The 19,079-nt window shown below is 49.7% G+C and overlaps 1 protein-coding gene across 1 annotated transcript in view; it reads right to left on the bottom strand.

Moving 5' to 3' along the window:
* Positions 1–19,079, bottom strand: part of LOC119108940 (uncharacterized) — a 73,294-nt gene that overhangs the window by 19,335 nt on the left and 34,880 nt on the right. Inside the window, exons 3-15 of the mRNA XM_037232481.1 lie at positions 16,350–16,568; positions 15,940–16,145; positions 15,246–15,468; positions 11,970–12,135; positions 10,643–10,821; positions 9,789–9,944; positions 8,720–8,881; positions 7,963–8,088; positions 7,902–7,923; positions 6,449–6,586; positions 6,048–6,286; positions 5,328–5,524; positions 3,434–3,644 (exon numbers count right to left, since the gene is read on the bottom strand). Coding sequence (XP_037088376.1) covers positions 3,434–3,644; positions 5,328–5,524; positions 6,048–6,286; positions 6,449–6,586; positions 7,902–7,923; positions 7,963–8,088; positions 8,720–8,881; positions 9,789–9,944; positions 10,643–10,821; positions 11,970–12,135; positions 15,246–15,468; positions 15,940–16,145; positions 16,350–16,568 — 2,244 coding nt within the window. The remainder of the gene's footprint in view (positions 1–3,433; positions 3,645–5,327; positions 5,525–6,047; positions 6,287–6,448; positions 6,587–7,901; positions 7,924–7,962; positions 8,089–8,719; positions 8,882–9,788; positions 9,945–10,642; positions 10,822–11,969; positions 12,136–15,245; positions 15,469–15,939; positions 16,146–16,349; positions 16,569–19,079) is intronic.

Below are 19,079 nucleotides of genomic sequence, written 5' to 3'. Positions count from 1 at the left end.
AGCCATATCAACTCATTGCGCAGGTTTCCTACTTATTTCCAGAACACGATAAAACCAGCCATTCAGCTCAGCCGGTACTGGTGACGCAACAACACGTAAAATGGGCGATAACAGCCGTTATTAATACATTATTTGCACCCTCCAGTGCGGTGTGTGGGGCCTCCCAGATCTGCAAAGAATGTTTCCCGAGCGATTCAGCAAATCGTGATGAACTTTACGACACCTACGTTGGAAATACAACTACAGCCGCACCACGTTGGCCGCTTCTTGCTAAGCTGCGATGCGAAACGGAACGGAATTTAAAAAGTGTATAGCAGCCGAAATCTCGCGCACGTTGCTATAAACAAACTACCGCAGTAGTTTGCATCAGACGGTCACTGTCAGATTCATTCCTCACCGGTGCTCCGACAACAGACCTCATCTAACCAAGATAGCATTTGACCTTAGCCCTGAATCGACGTTTTATCGTAACACGGCCTGATAGGGGGGGGGGGGAGGGGAGGGGTGATGCGACTCCTGACGTTTTTAAAGTACTGAGGATAGAGCTTAACAGAAGATATCAGTGGATAGGTCTTAGAAAGATCTCGCGATTGGTTGTAGTTTGTATGATGTTAGGTTCATAATGAACCCCATTATGACAGGTTAAAGGTCATATGTTCCAGAAAATAGTCCTTTTTAACTTTACATCATAACTACAAGACCACGCCTTGGGGCGACACCAAACTTATTCAGACATGTTCCTTTCAATTCTGAGAACAATAACGTATCTTGTAATGCGTTTTAAGCACACATTTATAAGATAATGCTCCGTTAAGGTAGCAATGTAGGCCGCCGCGCGCGTTCCTCGGCATTCTCGGTCGTCGCCAGCCCGCCCGCTCAGGACGGAGATCGTCGTGCCGTGTTCCTCAAAAGCCCCCCCCCCCGCACCGAAACCAGAAAAAATAGGAACAAGTTTTTGGTGTCAAGCCATACGCAATAGACCTTCCATAAGCTAGCGAAAATTTAGATGTGATTGCACGACATGCCCGAGAGGTTTCCTCAAAAACACATTAGGGGGTTGCATCGACCCGTTCTATCGGTGCGAAAGTTAATGGTGTATTTCACAGAAATACCTTACGATGGACGGAGATAGTTGCCTCGAGTTCCAGTTTCACCTACAGAGAAGCGGCAGTCCGTCCTGCCTCGCACGTACGCTGCAGCACGGGGTGCCTCGCGGAGTCTCACTGGCTACACAACGGTGCGCCGCCTCTCTGTTACGCGCCGCCCTGCATCGCTGGGTGACGCCACGCAACGGCAAGTGGCCAGTGCGGGGTGGTCTTCGCAGCTCACCCTAACCAAGCCGTGTTACCGAGATGCGACCTCACATTGGAAGGTCTTCAGGGCTAAATTGTGCTGAAAACATTGACAGATCATGACACATTATTTTCACTGCAAACGCAACATATTGCTTTGCTTAGAGGGCTTGGGAAGTGTTAAATTAGGTGATATAGAATGCCTGCTATCAGTGCTCATGACAACGTTCAAAGCAATCCGAGGCCAAGGCTACATTTAGAATGTTCTTGTCCTTGAAGGCCCTGAAGTTGACGCCAAGGTATCCCAAAAGTTGCTATATCATGAATCAAAAGGGCTGAGCTGCGCCCCTGCTTGTGCGAGGCTTGCTGGAGGTGAGGTCATTTGCAGGCCGTGGGATGACATCAGATGATGTTATACATTCATTCTGAACCAGAAAATGTTATGCTTCTGGCATGACATGATATGCACAAGAGTGAAAAAAAAAACGTAAGTAGTCGACTGGATCTGAAGGAGCCTGAGAGACTGACCACGAGATATCGTTCAAAATAGAGGAGGTAGTCGCATCCACAGCTTGGGGAAAACACGCTGGCTTCGTTTTCCAGCGGCACTTGGCACGAGTCCGGTCATGAAAACGTCAGCTCGCAGCTGGCCAACAAAGAGCGGCCCGACGCCCGGGGAGGCCGTGTCCCAGCATTCCTCGCCACGTGTCGGCCTCCGTAATCCTTTCTGGTGAAAGTGTGGAGGCGATCCGTTGAACTGGGTGGTATGGCTTGGACAGTAGGTTTAGGGTATTCGCTACAAATCTCGCGTAACTAGTGTTGCGAGCCCGTATCCTCGATACAAACCACTCGGGACATGTTTACTAACAGCGAATATAATATTTTTTCACAAATACTTTACTAAAAGATAGAAGCGCCAGATTATATCATGATTTCACCCTGTTTCTCTTGTCCTCTGTCGTATCTGGTGTCGCATTAGCGGGAGTCGTACCAACATCCGTCTCGTCCTCCTCTCGTCCAACACCTTGTCCTCTGTCGTATCTGGTGTCGCATTAGCGGGAGTCGTACCAACATCCGTCTCGTCCTCCTCTCGTCCAACACCTTGTCCTCTGTCGTATCCGGTGTCGCATTAGCGGGAGTCGTACCAACATCCGTCTCGACAGTGCGGAAAGCGAATGAAGCGTTGAAGATATGACAATTAGAAGTGATAACGACGTGGCGATAACAAAGATTAAAGTATAGTTTAAGCACTAACAAACGGGCTCACATACTGAAGCCGCTTTCGGGTTTCAACCGCTCCCGTCAAATACAAACAGACCTCACCATAAACGAGAAGACATTAGTGTCGCTTAACACCCCCGTAAGTACAGCAGTGCTTGACATCCCCGTCAGAAGGTTCCAGCCGCGAGGGGCAATGGTTCAACCGTCCAGAGCAGATCTGAAGTTCCTTTGTGAACTTCCCCGAAGACATGCTTCTCAGAGCAGCCCACGATGACCTCAACGACATGCCCAATATTCGTTCAAAAAAGTGGTCTTCGTCACACACTCAACTTCCAGGGCGTCACGCACCCACAATGTTTAGACCCACGATTCCGCCAGTAAGGAGCACGGTCGCCTGGGTCACCGGAGCTGGGCGTCACCTCGGTGTGAGGGAGCAGCAGGCCCCGGGTCACCGGAGCTGGGCGTCACCTCGGTGTGAGGGAGCAGCCTGTACAGCAGCGTGAGGCCCCGGGTCACCGAAGCTGGGCGTCATCTCAGTGGGAGGGAGCAGCAGGCCCCGGGTCACCGGAGCTGGGCGTCACCTCGGTGGGAGGGAGCAGCAGGCCCCGGGTCACCGGAGCTGGGCGTCACCTCGGTGTGAGGGAGCAGCCTGTACAGCAGCTTGAGGCCCCGGGCCACCGGAGCTGGGCGTCACCCCGGTGTGAGGGGGCAGCCTGCGCAGCAGTGTGAGGCCCCGGATCACCGGAGCTGGGCGTCACCTCGGCGTGAGGGAGCAGCAGGCCCCGGGTCACCGGAGCTGGGCGTCATCTCAGTGGGAGGGAGCAGCAGGCCCCGGGTTACCGGAGCTGGGCGTCACCTAGGTGTGAGGGAGCAGCCTGTAGAGTAGTGTGAGGCCCCGGATCGCCGGCGCTGGCCGTTACCTCGGTGTGCGGGAGCAGTCTGTACAGCAGCGTGAGGCCCGGAATCACAGGATTCCTGTCCATGTCCGTCGGCAGCAGGTTGCTGACGCCGCCCTCGAAGCTGGGCAGGCCCACCCGGATACGCTGCTGGTGGCCGCCAACACGCAGCACCGGCTTGGCTTTGGTCGAGTCGAACGGCCCGACCAGAGTCGTGCCAACCACCACCATCTGGCTGCAGAGACGGATGGATTCATGCTATTGGACGTCTATATGGCAAAAATAAAACAGCATCGCCACTAACCAGAACATGATTCAAAACCGTGCCGGTCAAACGCAGTACATATTCATTTAGTGGCACGGCGATGGTCGTCAATCATGTGACGTTCCTCCGCGCTACGTGGCCAGTTGTGCTGCGCCCATCCGTCAGAACGTCATATTCGACAGAAAATAAGGCCTCAGATACCAGGACATACCACAGTACATCAAATTTCATTGTGCAGAAATTATCTCATTCCTGCGTGGTATTCACGTCAACACAAGGCTCTGTCACTCACAAACACCTCTTGGAGTCCGCGGACCTCGGAAGAAAACACCGAGGATCATTTCTGTGCCGCACAATGTAACGACACATCCAGCCAGCCCAAAGCAATCCGTGTCAGGTAAGCAGCGCCAGGTTAGACGCCTGTTTCGTTCACCGACGACATCGGGCCAAATGTTCCCCGACTGTCACGGAACATTTCGGCCTGGTTGATAGCGTTTTGGACCGGCTGGTAAGATACCGGCGCGGCTGGTTTCAAAGGTCGCTGTATGCACCGTCTGTCTGTGTGCGACCTTGGCTATCTGCAAAGGTCACAGAGGCCTGCACCGCTGTCACGGCTAGAACCGAGACAGCATCTATAGCTGGAAGGCATCGGTGACCAACGTATCGCAAGGTCAGCGCTGAAGGCGACCGCGAAAGTGGCACACTTACTACCGCGCTAAACAGGGTGTAGCTCCCTCTTATTATTTTTATGTTTTTGGAGGAGGGGGGGGGGGGGGAGGCTCCAGCCCCCAGCTTTGAGGAGAAAGTCGGCTAAATTTGGGGAGACCACTTTTTGTGTATATCGGGAATAAGTATGTCATGGATAACCGGAACAATATCTATCATATATGCGCACACTCCAGGTGAAGTTAAATGCGGGTTAGCTCGCTAACGTTAAAGTCGTGTAAAACTTAAAACCACAATCCAACAGACTCAGTCGAATAAGCAACGAATATATTGCTATTAATATTAATCGAATAAGCAAATATGCATCGCAACTAGCCGTCAATTATGGCCGTGATGCGTCGGGTGAAGTATAAACATACCTCTAACCCTATGCAACTCAAAACATGCTTTTATACTTCTGAGCGCAACTAAGCCATTTCCACCATACGCTAAGCGAAACCACATATGCTACGTGTATTTTTGACGTCGCATATTTTACTCATGCTATCATCGTGTTTTACGTCACATCTTCCGCCTGTACTGCCAAAGTGAATAGTCTGCCTGAGCTTATCAGTGGCGTTCAAACGTTCCGCTTTCATCGTCGACTTGTGTGAGAGCTTAGGACGTTGCCACCGCCGACTGCAATGCGCCAACAATACCGGTGTGACGTGTTTAAGCTAGGCGAAGGCCACCAACGCATGTGAGATGAGATTTATCAAAGCGTTGCGGTCGTGCGACTGGGGATTTAGACACGCCATGTCATACACTCCCAAAAGCTAACCAGATTCCTACAAAATGGTGGACGGGAATTTGCTGCTCGCCAGGGACAGGACCAGCCAATATTGGTGGAGGATAGATAAATCTTTGGTTGTGTGCACATCGTGCGGGCAGATCACGAGGCCCGTAATGGGCATTACATCTCGACGCTGCGCTGGCATCTGCCATTACCTGTTGAGATCCTCGTAGCAGTAAACCCTCAGCATGATGACCATGTCGGGGTTGATGATGACACGGTCCTTGTTCAGTGTCATCTTGAAAGTGAACTTCGGACAGCGGTGGTTGGAGCCGAGCACCGGGTAGGCCAGGATGTCGTCCAGCTTCTCCGCCTCCCCGCCAAGGTTGAAGTTGAACACACGCCCGGTTACCTGACAAAAGGGCGCGATGCTTTGGATACTTTGGAGACTGATGGCAGGAGACACGCGCGCAGTGTCGTGTAAAGTTAAAGCAGAACCATTATTTATTTAGACAGGTCATTTTCCTTCATATCGCAAGCTTCTATTTTCGGACACTTTGATACGTAATACCATGAAAAGGAGTTAAGGGGAGGGAAGGAGGGATGGAAATAGTGTTTGAACATCATGACGATGTCGGCTCAGCTTTTTCCAGAACCGAGGCAGATCAAGACAATGCAACCGCAAACAGCCTCTGTGGAAACCACCATATTTTGCCCAGGTAAATATCAGACGACTCGGTTCAAAGTTGTAATGGTGGTATCCGCACCGCGGGAGATCTGAGCAGACGGAGGCACATTGCATTTCAGAGACGTACAAAACTATATCATGCCTCACACGTTTAGCTGGCCTAAAGGAAACCAGTTTCGCAACGCCGCGCCATGCGAAAATCCTGCTTCATTTGGCCAGGCCGGGAGGTGACCGATGGCCCGCCGACCTTGCAGAAGATGGCATTATCCGGTATGAAGCGGGCGCCGTCGATGTACAGATCAAACGTGCTCGTGACCGGGGTCGCCTCCGGCAGGCTGGCGTCATGAGCGCTGTCGTACGGCAGCCAGGCCACGGTCTCGGGCGGCGGCGGCGGCGGCGGCGGGGTCGGCGTGCGCCGAGGCGGCGTGGGCTCGCGAGGCGGAGGCGGCGGCGGCGGCGGCGGCGGCGGCGGCTCCTCTTCCGACTCTGCCCGGTGAGGTAGCCGTTATTTAGCAGCGGGAGTTTGAAGCTTGGGGCCAATGGTCACTGGGTCGACTCAGAACCGGATAAGACAGGTGGAAGCCGTCAAACGCGTGAGGTCATAGGTCACGCCCGACACTTCCGGTGTGCCAACTTGCGGCCGATTACCATCAGACGAGCTGGACGCTGAGTCCGGCAGCGGCTCTATCTTGGGCTTGACTTCGTCTTCATCATCGTCGTCGTCCAGATTGATGTTGACCGGCATGAAGCGCGGCTTGGGCGGCGACGGTGGAGCCGCATCCTTCACTGGAAGGAGAACGAACACAATTCCGTGACGGCAACGATCGTTTTCAGATGCGTTGTGCGTGATCACAAAATATCGCACCAGAAAATCAAACTGATGTCAACAATATTCTAAACATATGTAAAATTGTATGTCAAATGACAAAAAACACGGACTAGGATACGCCCAATGAGCAAAGCCTCGAGGCGAATTTTAAGCAAGGTACCACACAGTCATCCCCACTAAGCGACGTACGAAGAACCCGGACCACGTCCACTAAAAGCTGAACCATCCGATAGCAACTATCCCACGGGAGCAGTCTCCGACTCGTGCTCCTACAGCGCGGCGTCGCCAGTCACTGGCCGCCTGCTCTGAGCCCGCGTGACGTGCTCACTAGGGTGTCATCACATGGGATGTTTTCTCAGATTTTTATTGAAATGTATTTTTTCCGTGGCGCAGCATGCTAGGAAGCTGATTGACACAACCCAAAGTGCATAATTATTGGTATTTGTTGAGCTGGAACGATTTTCTTCTCAGACCCAGAAGTGCTTATTTCGCTCAAAGCGTTACCTATGCGAAGCGATTTCAGTTTACACCGCTATCTACCATCGAACCTTCCACTAGTAGCAGCCGAACGAATTGCACCATTTCGGGGCTGTTATTGTATATTTTATCATGAACATGCAGTTTATTTTTGTTTCCACCGTATTATTAAAAAAATATTTTAATTTTTCATATTATAAAAATGCTGACAATTATTAATTCTATGGAACACATTAGTTAAAACATTTGTGATACCATTGCTGCCAAAGTCGTTTACATATAAAAAAAAATAGTCATCGTAACGACATGTGGGAGTGACCCGACTGTCCCACTCCACGACCACAATCTCGCTCGTCCCATCATCAACACCTGTCTTCTATTTGCCAACACCGAGCTTAGCTGACCCGGCGCCAGGTGCTACCTTACGTTGGACTTGAATGAATATATTTGTTTTTGCCCTCATATATCCGATCAAGAAGCGTTGAATACAGCTTTACCTCACACTTTTGTGCTTTTCTTCATCTAACTTCACTGTCTACCCTAACGTTTGGTCTAATGATCGTGCACAGCCCCTATCACTCACAAAACGATGTTAACTCGCTTTGGAAATGTTATGTGTAGCTGGGGCCACTATCTGCAGGTAGGGAAAATGGTTCTTTAGTAAATTGTCTTGCGCTCAACAATTATTGGCTTTTATTCGAAAAGTTATTCAGATTTGATGTCCTTTATCAGAAGCGCCGCCGTTTTTTCTATTCCAACGCAATTTCGTGATTGACGATACACCCAGGTCCTTACCGGGCGGCAGGATGGTCTTCCGCTCGCGTGGCGGCGGGGTGGGCTCGCGGGGCGGGGGCACCGGCGTCGGCGGCCGGATGTAGTTCTTGTTCTCTGGCAGGTCGCCGTACTTGCCGCCGCCCACCAGGTGGATGAACGCCTTGCGCAGGTCCATCGTGTACAGCTTCCCCGGCTCCTCCAGGAACACCTGTCGCAGGATAGGGCTGAGCATCGAAGACAGTGTGGTGATGGCCACGCGCAGCCGCGCCCGGCGCGCAACAAAAGCCGGGCCCCGCGGTGTCCGCCGTTATAACGCAACTGAGCGTATGCCTCTCAGATATGTCGCATCGCAGCCGGCAGCACGTTCAAATGCAGCCCTCAAATGCAGTGGAATGTCACCGTTCATGACTCGTTGAAGCCAATAACACAGCTATCCCTGTATATATATATATATATATATATATATATATATATATATATATATATATATCTCTCTCTCTCTCTCTCTCTCTCTCTCTCCTCTCTCTCTCTCTCTCTCTCTCTCTCTCTCTCTCTCTCTCTCTCTCTCTCTCTCTCTCTCTCTCTCTCTCTCTCTCTCTCTCTCTCTCTCTCTCTCTCTCTCTCTCTCTCTCTCTCTCTCTCTCTCTCTCTCTCTCTCTCTCTCCTCTCTCTCTCTCTCTCTCTCTCTCTATATCTCTCTCTCTCTCTCTTGCACATGACGTCAGCCCTGGCAATGTGAACTGGCGTTACCCGGTAAACTTCCCGCTGTACGCGCCTCCGCTCCCATAGCCTTTAACAATTGGCGCCGGATAGGACGGCATGGGCGGGCGTTGTCGGACCTTTTTGGCACCGCTGTAGGAGGTCGCCCTCATCATCCAGGGCCGGATGAGATGCAGCACGCCCACAGCTATGTGGTAGAGCAGCTCCCGGTTCCAGTCGCGCAGGAACAGCTGGTCCCACATGAGCTGCAGTCCGGTCACGCTCAGTATGCCGACGAACCCCTGCAGGCCGCCGGGGCGCGGAACCGGTCACAGACGGATCCGCCGGTCGCATCGGTACAGGACGGCACCGGAGGCACCGACTGGGGCTCTCGTCAGGTCAGCACGGGTTTGTCACGGTAAGGTGATCGACGGAGAGACTGTCAGGGTTGTGACCGCAGCCGTTACAGGTGTCGATGCAAAAGGAAGGTTGCGGAAGAGATCGGGATCACCAACAAAAATGATTGTTATAGTTGAACATAAGTTGCGGCATTGTCTTGTGAGACATATCCTGTTTTTCTTTTTGTCTGGCATTCACTCTTTATGCTGTAGTATTTCTGCAAAGTTGCGACTTTAAGACGGGGGCCGGGGGGAGAGGGGGGGGGGGGGGCAAATTCCCCATATGTTAACTCCAGAATATATTGGTACTTTGCGTCATAAAGGTACAACGACCAAAAATTGCTCACGAAAGCGAGACTCCCGCTGTTGCACAAGCACTGGATGGAAAGCCACGTTTTGATTGACAATGTCGTCCCAGCCTTAGGAAAATAAATATGCATTTGTTGGTGGGACTGATTTTTCACGATTGATGACAAAATAGATATATCGCCAGATCATTACACCTGCACCATAGTTACGCCTGAATGAAGAATGACAGATTCATGCTTCAACCACCGAAGATCAACGCAACAATCCAGCGAGAAGGCCAAACGTCGGCGTCAAAATCAACAGGCTAGATTAACAAGGACAGTAATCCTCTTAGGTCTTGCCCTACAACAACAAAAAAACTGATTGGTCTGTACCGGCGGCTAGCACAAACAGTGTCTGGTACCAAAACCTTCAAATACTGGCAGCTGCAACTGGCAAATCATGACCGTTGGCATACCTGTGCCTACCGATTCAACCCGCTCCGATGACGGAAGCTTCTTACCTGGACCAGCCACTTGCGCAGGAAGATCTTGGGATCCGCAAATTGCTCCGCCTGCTTACTGCTCAGTTCTTTGCCTTTCTTCAACAGCTCCAGCATCTCGTTATACTGTTTCACTCCAGCCTTGTGATCCTTGTTCAACAGCTCCGGAATGAAGTCCTTCGTGGACAACGTTACAACGCGTGTCAAAATATTGTCAACGAACTGACAGGATCGGGTGTGCCAAAATATATCGTTTACGTTGAGTCCTCCATCAATGTCGAAGGTTGTGGCACGCCCTCCTAACTATTGCGGCATTTTTCAGTTTTTTTTCTCTCATGCATTTCATGCTTTGACCGCACTCAGCTGTGAGCACCAGCATTTCCATCGCATGATTGTGTATCAATCGCGAGTGCAAGTGCTGCGTTTGCACGAATAACATAATGCATTCGTGCTACGCAGTTGACGGTTGCTTATTATAAACATGGACATGGGCAGTTGACAACAACATGTACATGGGCCGTTGTACATCATGTAACACGAATAATTTATGGTGTTCGTGCGATGGGACACGCAGTTGTCCATTTCGCCCACCGAACACGATTGGGCGTGTTGGATTTTGTGCACGCTATGCCTCACTAGGTTCTTTTACAGAATGAAAACCAGTACGGGACCCGGAGCCGCAGACAAAAGTTCAAAATTTCACGGCGGATCACAAATGACATTCACGGAATGACATAAGTCTATCTTTACATTTGATCGCGGGAACAGAGAACATCAAGAAACCTGTGTAAAGGCATTTACATCCAACTTTCCAGACGCGATTGAATGCCGATATCTGGAGACATTCGAGACGCGATGCAGGATTTCCACCCTACCTGAATGACGACCTTTGGCCGGTTTTTGCAGATCTCCTGCAGGTGTTTGTGATACTCCGGATCCTTCGCTTTCACATTGTCCATGACGCGGTCGGCGATTTTGAAAAGCTGCTCTGTCGGCGGCTTGCAGTGGCGCAGCAGCAGGTCCAGGTAAACAGCCAGCTTGATGACGTACTCCTCTGCAGTAGGCGAGTGATAGGTCCGCCGCTAGGTTAGCAGTGTAACAGCTCAACGTTGTGGGTTAAACAGTGTCCCACCTTTGGATGGTATTTCAAAAATATACCCTAGCGAAACCTCAGGAGCAGTTACGTCTAATATCAGCACTGGGTAGTGCCACTGCAGCAACGTCAAGACATGATAAGCACATCAATTTTAATCATTTTAGGGTCCAAATTACAGCGTCCACGCCTTGTAACAGCACTACGCTTGTTCCCTGCAGTGGTCGCGATCACCGTCGTATGACAACGCAGTGACACTCTACTGGTGCGAATATAAGAATGCTTGTGATTTGCCCAGCGGGCAACAAGAGCCTATTACCATGAAATGTATTGGTAAACATTTGGACCAGTGCGTTACCATAGACCATGTGATGCTCCCATTCCCAAAGCCAAAGTGCGCCTCGTAGAGAAACATTGTGGTAAACGCCAATGGGGAGAAATCAAAATCACAGTATAAGGCTTCGTTAAATTCGCGGGAAAGTAACTTCATGTTCCCATACCCTTTTGTCTTAACAGCGCGATTCAACATTTCGTAGTATTCAGTACACAAGCATTTTGACAAATAAGTGTGTGGCAAACATTACAAAATACACACGTTGGAAAAGCAAGGCGCATGTAATGCATCACTTCAATCGCGGTGAGCGGGGAGTCGAAAGAGGTTTCTCCCGCAGGAATCGCTGCTTCAAACAAAAATTCTGGGTTATTCAAGGGAATTTTGAGAATACTTGTAATGCTTCTCAAATCGCACATGTCTTATATAACAATAAATGAAAAGGTACAAAAAGGTGGCGTATTCCCTGTCAGCAAAAAGTTACGGATGAAGAAACGGGCATTGGCCTTTCAACTGCTCGACTAGACGCCTTATGTAGCATTGTTTCTGGCCTGGATGCTGATTAAAGCCATAGGTATGATTTTTGTATACCTGAAACAAAAACATGTTCACTAGACACATAGCAAGCGCAGTGAATGAATATTTCGCTCAGACCAATTATAACCCTAGATATGAATACAGAACCATCTGTCTGATATTGACAAAAAGATAACGTACGGTATACTCGTCACAAGGCGGTTTCGCATCGACAAAATCCCGTTGAGTGTCGCTGACGTACCAGAGTCCGCCTCCGGCTCCATCGTCAGCTGCAGCGGACACAGCCAGTACGGCTGCGTGTGGGTGAAGTTCTTGTTGAAGGTGTTGAGGACGTTCAGAGCCTGAGCCGCCAGGATCAAGTGATCGTCGCAGTCGAGAGGCCGAAGCGGCAGCGAGCGGTCATAAGCCTGCGCGAGGTGACGACGGTTGCATCGCGTGAGAAACGGCACGCATTTGAATCTGCGTCAAGCTGAGCAGGCCCTCAAGGCACGTCGTCACCCTCTTACCCTTACACTGACGGGGCGAGGGTAGGGCAGCCACCGCGATCCATCATGTCTGGAATAGCTCTAGAACAGCTCGAGAGCTATCTTCCTAATGCTTTTAGTAGATCATGCCACATGAATTTCGGATATGCCATGGCATTTCTGGTTCATGTCAGGAGCGTCTCTTTATATGGTTTCACAGGGAGGGGCTGAGCACCCTCAATGCTGACTTGAGCCCCCCCCCCCCCCCCCCCTCATTCGGGTTCATTTGAGCCCGAACGCATATGAGCAAAAAGGAAATAATGAATAGCATGATGGCCCACATAAAAGTAAGCTCATGTTTTGCTAACAGTGACAAGCGTATCAGTCGCACAATCGTGCTTGTGGCAGTCTTCGCCTGCCAATTAGACGGTAAAAAAACGATCAGCGGCAGTGAGGTCATCAGTGACTCCACGCCCGCCCAAACGTGACATCAAAGGGTCTCCACATGTCCTGGTGGTCCAGGATGCACGACAGCTGAACCTGCTAAAGGTAATTGAACGTCCGGCCAAGTGGCCACGGTGGTGCGGCCCGACTTAAACCCACGTGGCTACCAAGACCAAGCCACACAATTGTCGAGGCGTTCGTATCTGGCGTGTGTGAGCGCGATTTCCAGATCTAACGGCCACCAATCGGCCCTCAGTCAATGTGTGCACGGGGCGAGGACGTAATCAAACCATGACGCATTGAGGAATATACTAATTAAACGTATTTGTGCTATCTGGTGCAGTCTTTTCAACTTCAAAGGTATACCAGAGCTTATTTCGCCACATCTGACGATTGCTTCAAGGTCTTCAAATGTGAAACATTCCCTTCAAGCCGATGTGAATTCCAACGAAATGATTCTCGAACTAATCCAGTGGAGCGCACACCGTGTGTTTTGCCATTTTGTTTTGAATGATAATTCAAATGCCACTGCAGTCCAATTTTGTGCGAGAAATAAACTTGACGCTGTTGAGTAAAACGTGTGTTAAGTTGTATGTGAGCCACATTGTACAAACTGTAGTTTCACAAAGACACAGTAAACCGATAATTTCCAACATGATCGGGAGACCTCACTCAGTGTTTCATTTATCCGTTCTCACTAAAAATAAAGGGACACTTTAGCATGTTTGTGTTCATGCAGCTAGGAATCATGAAATACACACACCGCTCTTCCCATTCGTGATAGACGAACTGCTTTCTTAGAAGCCCTGCGGAATAGCAATGCAGTGTGATTGGGACGGCCATGGACTTTTAAAGACTTACACTCCGAACCTTTTAACTGGATGCTCTTCTGGGATAAGCACTCACGCTAGTGCAACTGCACGCACGCACGCTAGTAGTTACTGCTTGCCTGGTAAGCCCTAACCCGATCGTGATATTTCGGGTCAAAGTCAGAAGCGTACGGCGAAAGTATCACGTGCCGCAATACTCGGGACGGTCCACCTTGCCCTCTGATATTATTTGACCATCAGCGCGGCCACTGTCACCGGCCGCAGACTATTCCAGTCGGGCACAAATAGCGAACCCCTAGAGCGGCTCGAACCCACCCCGCCACAGGTCTGTGAATCGGTTTCCTCGATATAACCCATGTTTTTTTGAAAACGTCGTTTTACCACCACCTCCCCATATATTAAGAGCCGATTACTTTCACCATGAGAACTGCCAACTGATCACCGCAAAGGCCCAAGATTTAAGACCTTTGTTGTTGCATTAACTTCAAACACGCGTCAAAATGCTGCTCAGGCTATTCCGTCACCAGTCCTTTCGTTCCGACATTCAATCACCTAATCCGTTCGTTCAGTTATCGGCACGTCTGTTGAGAAGTTCGCACAAGCTCAGAAATACTTTTATATCAGGGCATGTCGTAACAGTGCACTCAAAACTTTGCCACACAATATCGTTCGTACGTGCCAGACCACGCCATTTTTCATAAAATCGTTTTGTTCGCCTCGAGCCGCTTTCGACGAACGACGAACGGTACCTGTTTCCGTAGTCACAAAGGCTCGAATAAGTAAGCTTTCTTCTGCAGATTAAACTCCACTACAAGCATTCTAAGCTCATACAAATGCAGCTTTAAACAGCCTTAAAATGGTAAGCCATTCCTCTGCAGCAAAACAGCTTTGGAATCGACAAAATATCCTTTTATCACACAGGGCACGCAAATGAAAGTGTAAATTTCCGAGGACAACTCAGGTTTGGGACACGTTAGATGAGCCTTATCGGCTCAGTCGCCCCACCCTCAATCGATTTCGAAAAGTGACCCTCCTGCCCCAGATCAGGTCATTTCAATGATCTAGGTAGGTATTGGCTTGGCCATGTCGAATCAAGCCGTTGAATGAGACATTCGCTAGTAATGTGTTTTTGCTCGTTAACTCTTCTGTGCAATGTGGTCTTCGAATTGCACTCTGCGTCAGCAAAGGTCATTGGCATCAGTTGACCTTTGCTTCTGGATTTCGTGAAACACCCACCAGCTGTGCGACGTAAAGGTTTAACTAAATCTTAGACAGGTGAAAATCCTTTTTTACCTGTGTAATCCTGCCTCATAATTTTGTGGTATGGGCCAACCAGCACGACTTGTCGGTGTGTATTCGGCATTACGCTTGGTGGTGTCGTTCCTTATTCGCATGTGGCCCTTATCACGAAAGATAATCGATCATAGGTCACTGAACTTCTGCCCGATTGCTAGTGCAAAATTTCCGGCTTGGTTGTAAATAATGTCAAGGTGGTACATGGCAAAACATCACTTTCATGTTGACCTCAGATCAAGAAAAGATCCAAGCTAATATGTTTAGAGCTACATGAAATACATAACGACGTTTCACTTGTCTGTATACCTCCATTTCGTCCCAAACTAACAGGAGGGGGCAGGGCAGGTACTCATTCCCCGCCAGTTCTAAGCTGGCGCAGAACCCCGTCAGTGCGAGGGTTAAGACCATTTCTCATTGCTTTGTGTTGCCCTGACAAGCCCCGCTAACTAACGCCTCGTTTCGCACCACCGGGTCTAATCTTACTTCGATAAGCACGTTATCGATGAGCTTCCACTGCGGGCTGCGGTTCGCCCTCTGTCCCTTCTGTTCCTTGGTCCTCTTGGTCAGGGTCTTCTTGAAGCCGTCCAGCAGCTTGGGCTCGGCGTCGGCCACGCTGACGTGCCGCTTGTTCTCCTCCTGGAGCAGGTGTGTCAGCCAGACGTGGCGACGTACGGGCCGCGACAGCAGCGGATACTGGCCCTGTAGCCTGCGGACAGCGAGAACCTGTCGCCACCGTGCGCTCAACGGTGACTCAAAGCTTCTGATTGGTCTGCTGTTGCGTCAGGGGACGGCATGAAAATGCGGACCAATTAAGGCTCATGAAGAGTATAGCATCCAGCAAGCCAGTCAAAGATATACAAATATGATTAGCACCATGGTCTTACCAGCGCCATTGTTGATGTCCAACGCGACTGCGTCTAGTGACGAGTATTTGATGGTGTGGTGATTGAGATGGTATGCTAACTCAACTGACCAGGCCCTCCTTCAGAGGCAACCAGCATGACTCATGGCCTGCTGATCCGTTCGTGTTCGGGCGATGTGTCATGCGACCGGGGCGTCGAACCAGCCTCGTCCTGACTTTACTGCGTGCTGACCCACTAAGGAAGTCACTTGCACGGCCCGAGGCGACACGCCTGTGACACCCGCAGCGGCCAACCTGACCTGACGAGCTGCTAACCTGCTGGGGAGGGCCACTGCCTGGCCGGGGTCACGAGCAAGGACCGTCAGCAGGGCGCGCCCGGCCACATCACTGGGTCGCAGCTTGGTGTGCTTCTTCTTCCGCTTGCCTAGCTCCTCATCCTCGTCAGTGTCGGACGAATCGGCGTCATCCTCACGGTCGCGGAACTCGTCCTTCTCCTTGCGGATCTTGGCCGACTGCAGTTTCTGTGGAGTCGGAGCCGGTCAAAGGAGGTGCGACAAAGTCGAATGATAACTGTGTGGCGTTGGATACGAGTTGCTGGCATGAACATGCACACCTTCCTTCATGTTTCGAAACCTGCTTTCCTTTCCTTTAGAAAGCAGTCAGCGCACTTTTACAAAGTACCGATCGGGCAGTTACGGCGTATGCTGAAAAGACGGCACCCGTACCTCGTCATCCATGACGCGGCCGATCTCCGTCTGCAAGCCGGCGCTGAAGATGGCTTTGACCTCTCTGACGAAGCTGCCCAGCTCGTCTTCGGCCTTGTAGTCGCCCAGGTCATCCGGATATCCGCACTCCCGCATGGCGCCGTGCAGCTCCGTTGTCAGGTACTCGCGCATGTCGCGCAGGTGCTTCTCCTTGCTTGCCGGCGGCATCTTGGGCGGCTCCTGGCAAGGTGATGGACAGTGTTGGGCACAGTACAGATCTTGAGAACCACGGCGCTGATTTGGGGCTGGTGGAGCCGAAAGCTAATCGAAAAAGGAGATTGCGCGTTTTGGATGGTGTTACACACCTGTAACGTATACCCAGCGGACCAGCTCAAGCAGTTTTTACATGGGACAGACCCATGAGCAATTCAAAAAGCCTATCGTGGACTGCTCCTTTCTATCCTCCTGTTCGGCGGTACGTTGTTTTTTTATGTAATGTGTCGCAGCATAACACATTTTCGCTAAACAATTGCAGCGGTCATCGACACGAGTGGGTTGCAGCGTAAACTAAATGAAGCCACATTTAATAGATCTGATTAATGGTGAGTTTAATTGGTTGAATTGACTAGACACAATGTTTCAAAAATAGACACTTATATATACATGCACACATATATCATTCCAGTATATATTATTTCATTCTATCTTGTTCCATCATATATATATATATATATATATATATATATATATATATATATGTGTGTGTGTGTGTGTATATGTGTATGTAATGGAGCAAAATTTTATCATTTTTTCGCTTTATTGTAAAAGGCGATAAACGGTACGCTAACATAAATATTACCAAAAATTGCTGCGTGTCATAAGACTTAAATTCGGGTACCCTTCCAAAGGAGGAAACAAAACAGAAGCCAGCCACCGGGCATGACACTAATAAAGAGCCTCCTCCACAGCGCCAGGCGCTACCATCGCCACTGCCTCCGTCTCCTGCTGCAGTTCTAATGCTTTCATGATGTAATACTGGAAGCACGTCGCCAGCATCCGATCGTCCCCGGTGTTGATGCTTATTTCGTACATTGATGCGTGTATGGTATCGGTGCGAAAATTGATTGAAACTGGAACCTAATATTTGCGTTACACACTGAAGAAGACTGCGTCTGGGATGGCAAAAAAGTGGCAAAAGAGGACGACATTTGAAGGAAGGTATCACATTTTTAAATTAGCAGATTCCATTAATTATCAACTACAGCATTAGACCCGGATTCAACTAAAACTGTGTTTTGGGGGAACTAGGGGACTGGGGCACTTTTCCTATCCCAGAGGACGACGGTCGGTGCACATCAAGGACCTTCAAGGGCACAATTTTCTATACCCAATCCATCCGCTACCCATGGGGCTGTGCGCATAACATCTTTCTACCCCTTCCTAATCGGTTTCACCGACACATTACCAGTTTAAAATTGTTATGTAGAGTTAACAAGCTTCATGTTACCAGGAGATGCTGGTTACGCGGTGCCACAGAGCTAGATGTGTGCTCATCTCAAAGGGGCGAAAAGGGTTCAGAAAGGTTAAACAAATACAACATTTGAACAATAAAACACGTGAATCCAGAAAAACCTCCCCCATCTGTGCAGACAGTGTCACTAAAACATCAAAGAAAGGTTTTTAAAAAGCATCCAAGCTCCCAACACCGTTCCGCATATCCCAAAAACCATAAGGGGAACATTCCACTTGGTCCTATCGTATCCGCATGTGGTGACCCTTAAGGGGAACATTCCACTCCGTCCTATCGTATCCGCATGTGGTGACCCTTAAAGGGAACATTCCACTTCGTCCTATCGTATCCGCATGTGGTGACCCTTAAGAGGAACATTCCACTTCGTCCTATCGTATCCGCATGCGGTGACCCTTAAGGCAAACTGCCATAGTTTCCCAGCAGGATTTTAATTCAGACTTTGGCTCTGATTCCTGCTCACCTGCCTAACACAGAGTCGTGCCCGAAGAAAGAGAAGAATGCGATTCCGACCGAACCTCACACGGGTAGTATCGCTTTCGTCATGAATGTAGCAAATCTGTACGGCAACACTCCCGTTCAAAAAGGATAGGCCCAGTACTGAGTTTAATCAAGGAAAACCAGGATTGGATATGTATTTTGGGATAAACACAGTGGTCTGCGCCAAACCACTAACGCACGTGTTAGCCACTTTCACAATGGATGAATGCAGCGAAAAGTTTGAAAGGTTTATCTTAAATGTTTCTGTTTGGTTTTAGTATATAATAGACACTCTGATCAGAAAAAGACTGTTTTCATGCAAGTTCATTAACATGCAACAGGCCAGCTAGATGTGTCCAACCACGAATAGCTCGACACAAACATGTGATGGTACATCCAGCGTCCGGGACACAAAAAATCTTAAGAAAACGTCCAAGGCATGCTTAAATTTGTGCAAGAGCAGTGTAAGAGGGTTTCCAAATTTGTGACTGAAGCTTTCCAGATTCCCACCTTTCCGCCGACAGTATTCATGGGTTTTATTTCCTTACTGCCATTTCAAAAATGCAAGGTAAAATGACTGATCTCAAGGCAAGTGTCGGCACCGAGAATGCAGTGGTGGACGAAACAAAGAACTGCGTACTTATTCTCAATTAGCGTCTTTCAAAGAGTTTTAAAATACGCTTATTGAATGTCATCTGCTAGCTCTAGACAATGACAGTCAATCGTGGGGATGGATTGCAGCT

Source organism: Pollicipes pollicipes, unplaced genomic scaffold (assembly GCF_011947565.3).
Source record: "Pollicipes pollicipes isolate AB1234 unplaced genomic scaffold, Ppol_2.1 Scaffold_7097;HRSCAF=8413_pilon_pilon_pilon, whole genome shotgun sequence".
NCBI classification, from domain to species: domain Eukaryota; kingdom Metazoa; phylum Arthropoda; class Thecostraca; order Pollicipedomorpha; family Pollicipedidae; genus Pollicipes; species Pollicipes pollicipes.
Note: the sequence above shows the minus strand (reverse complement) of the source record. Positions and strands in the feature narration are given on the sequence as shown.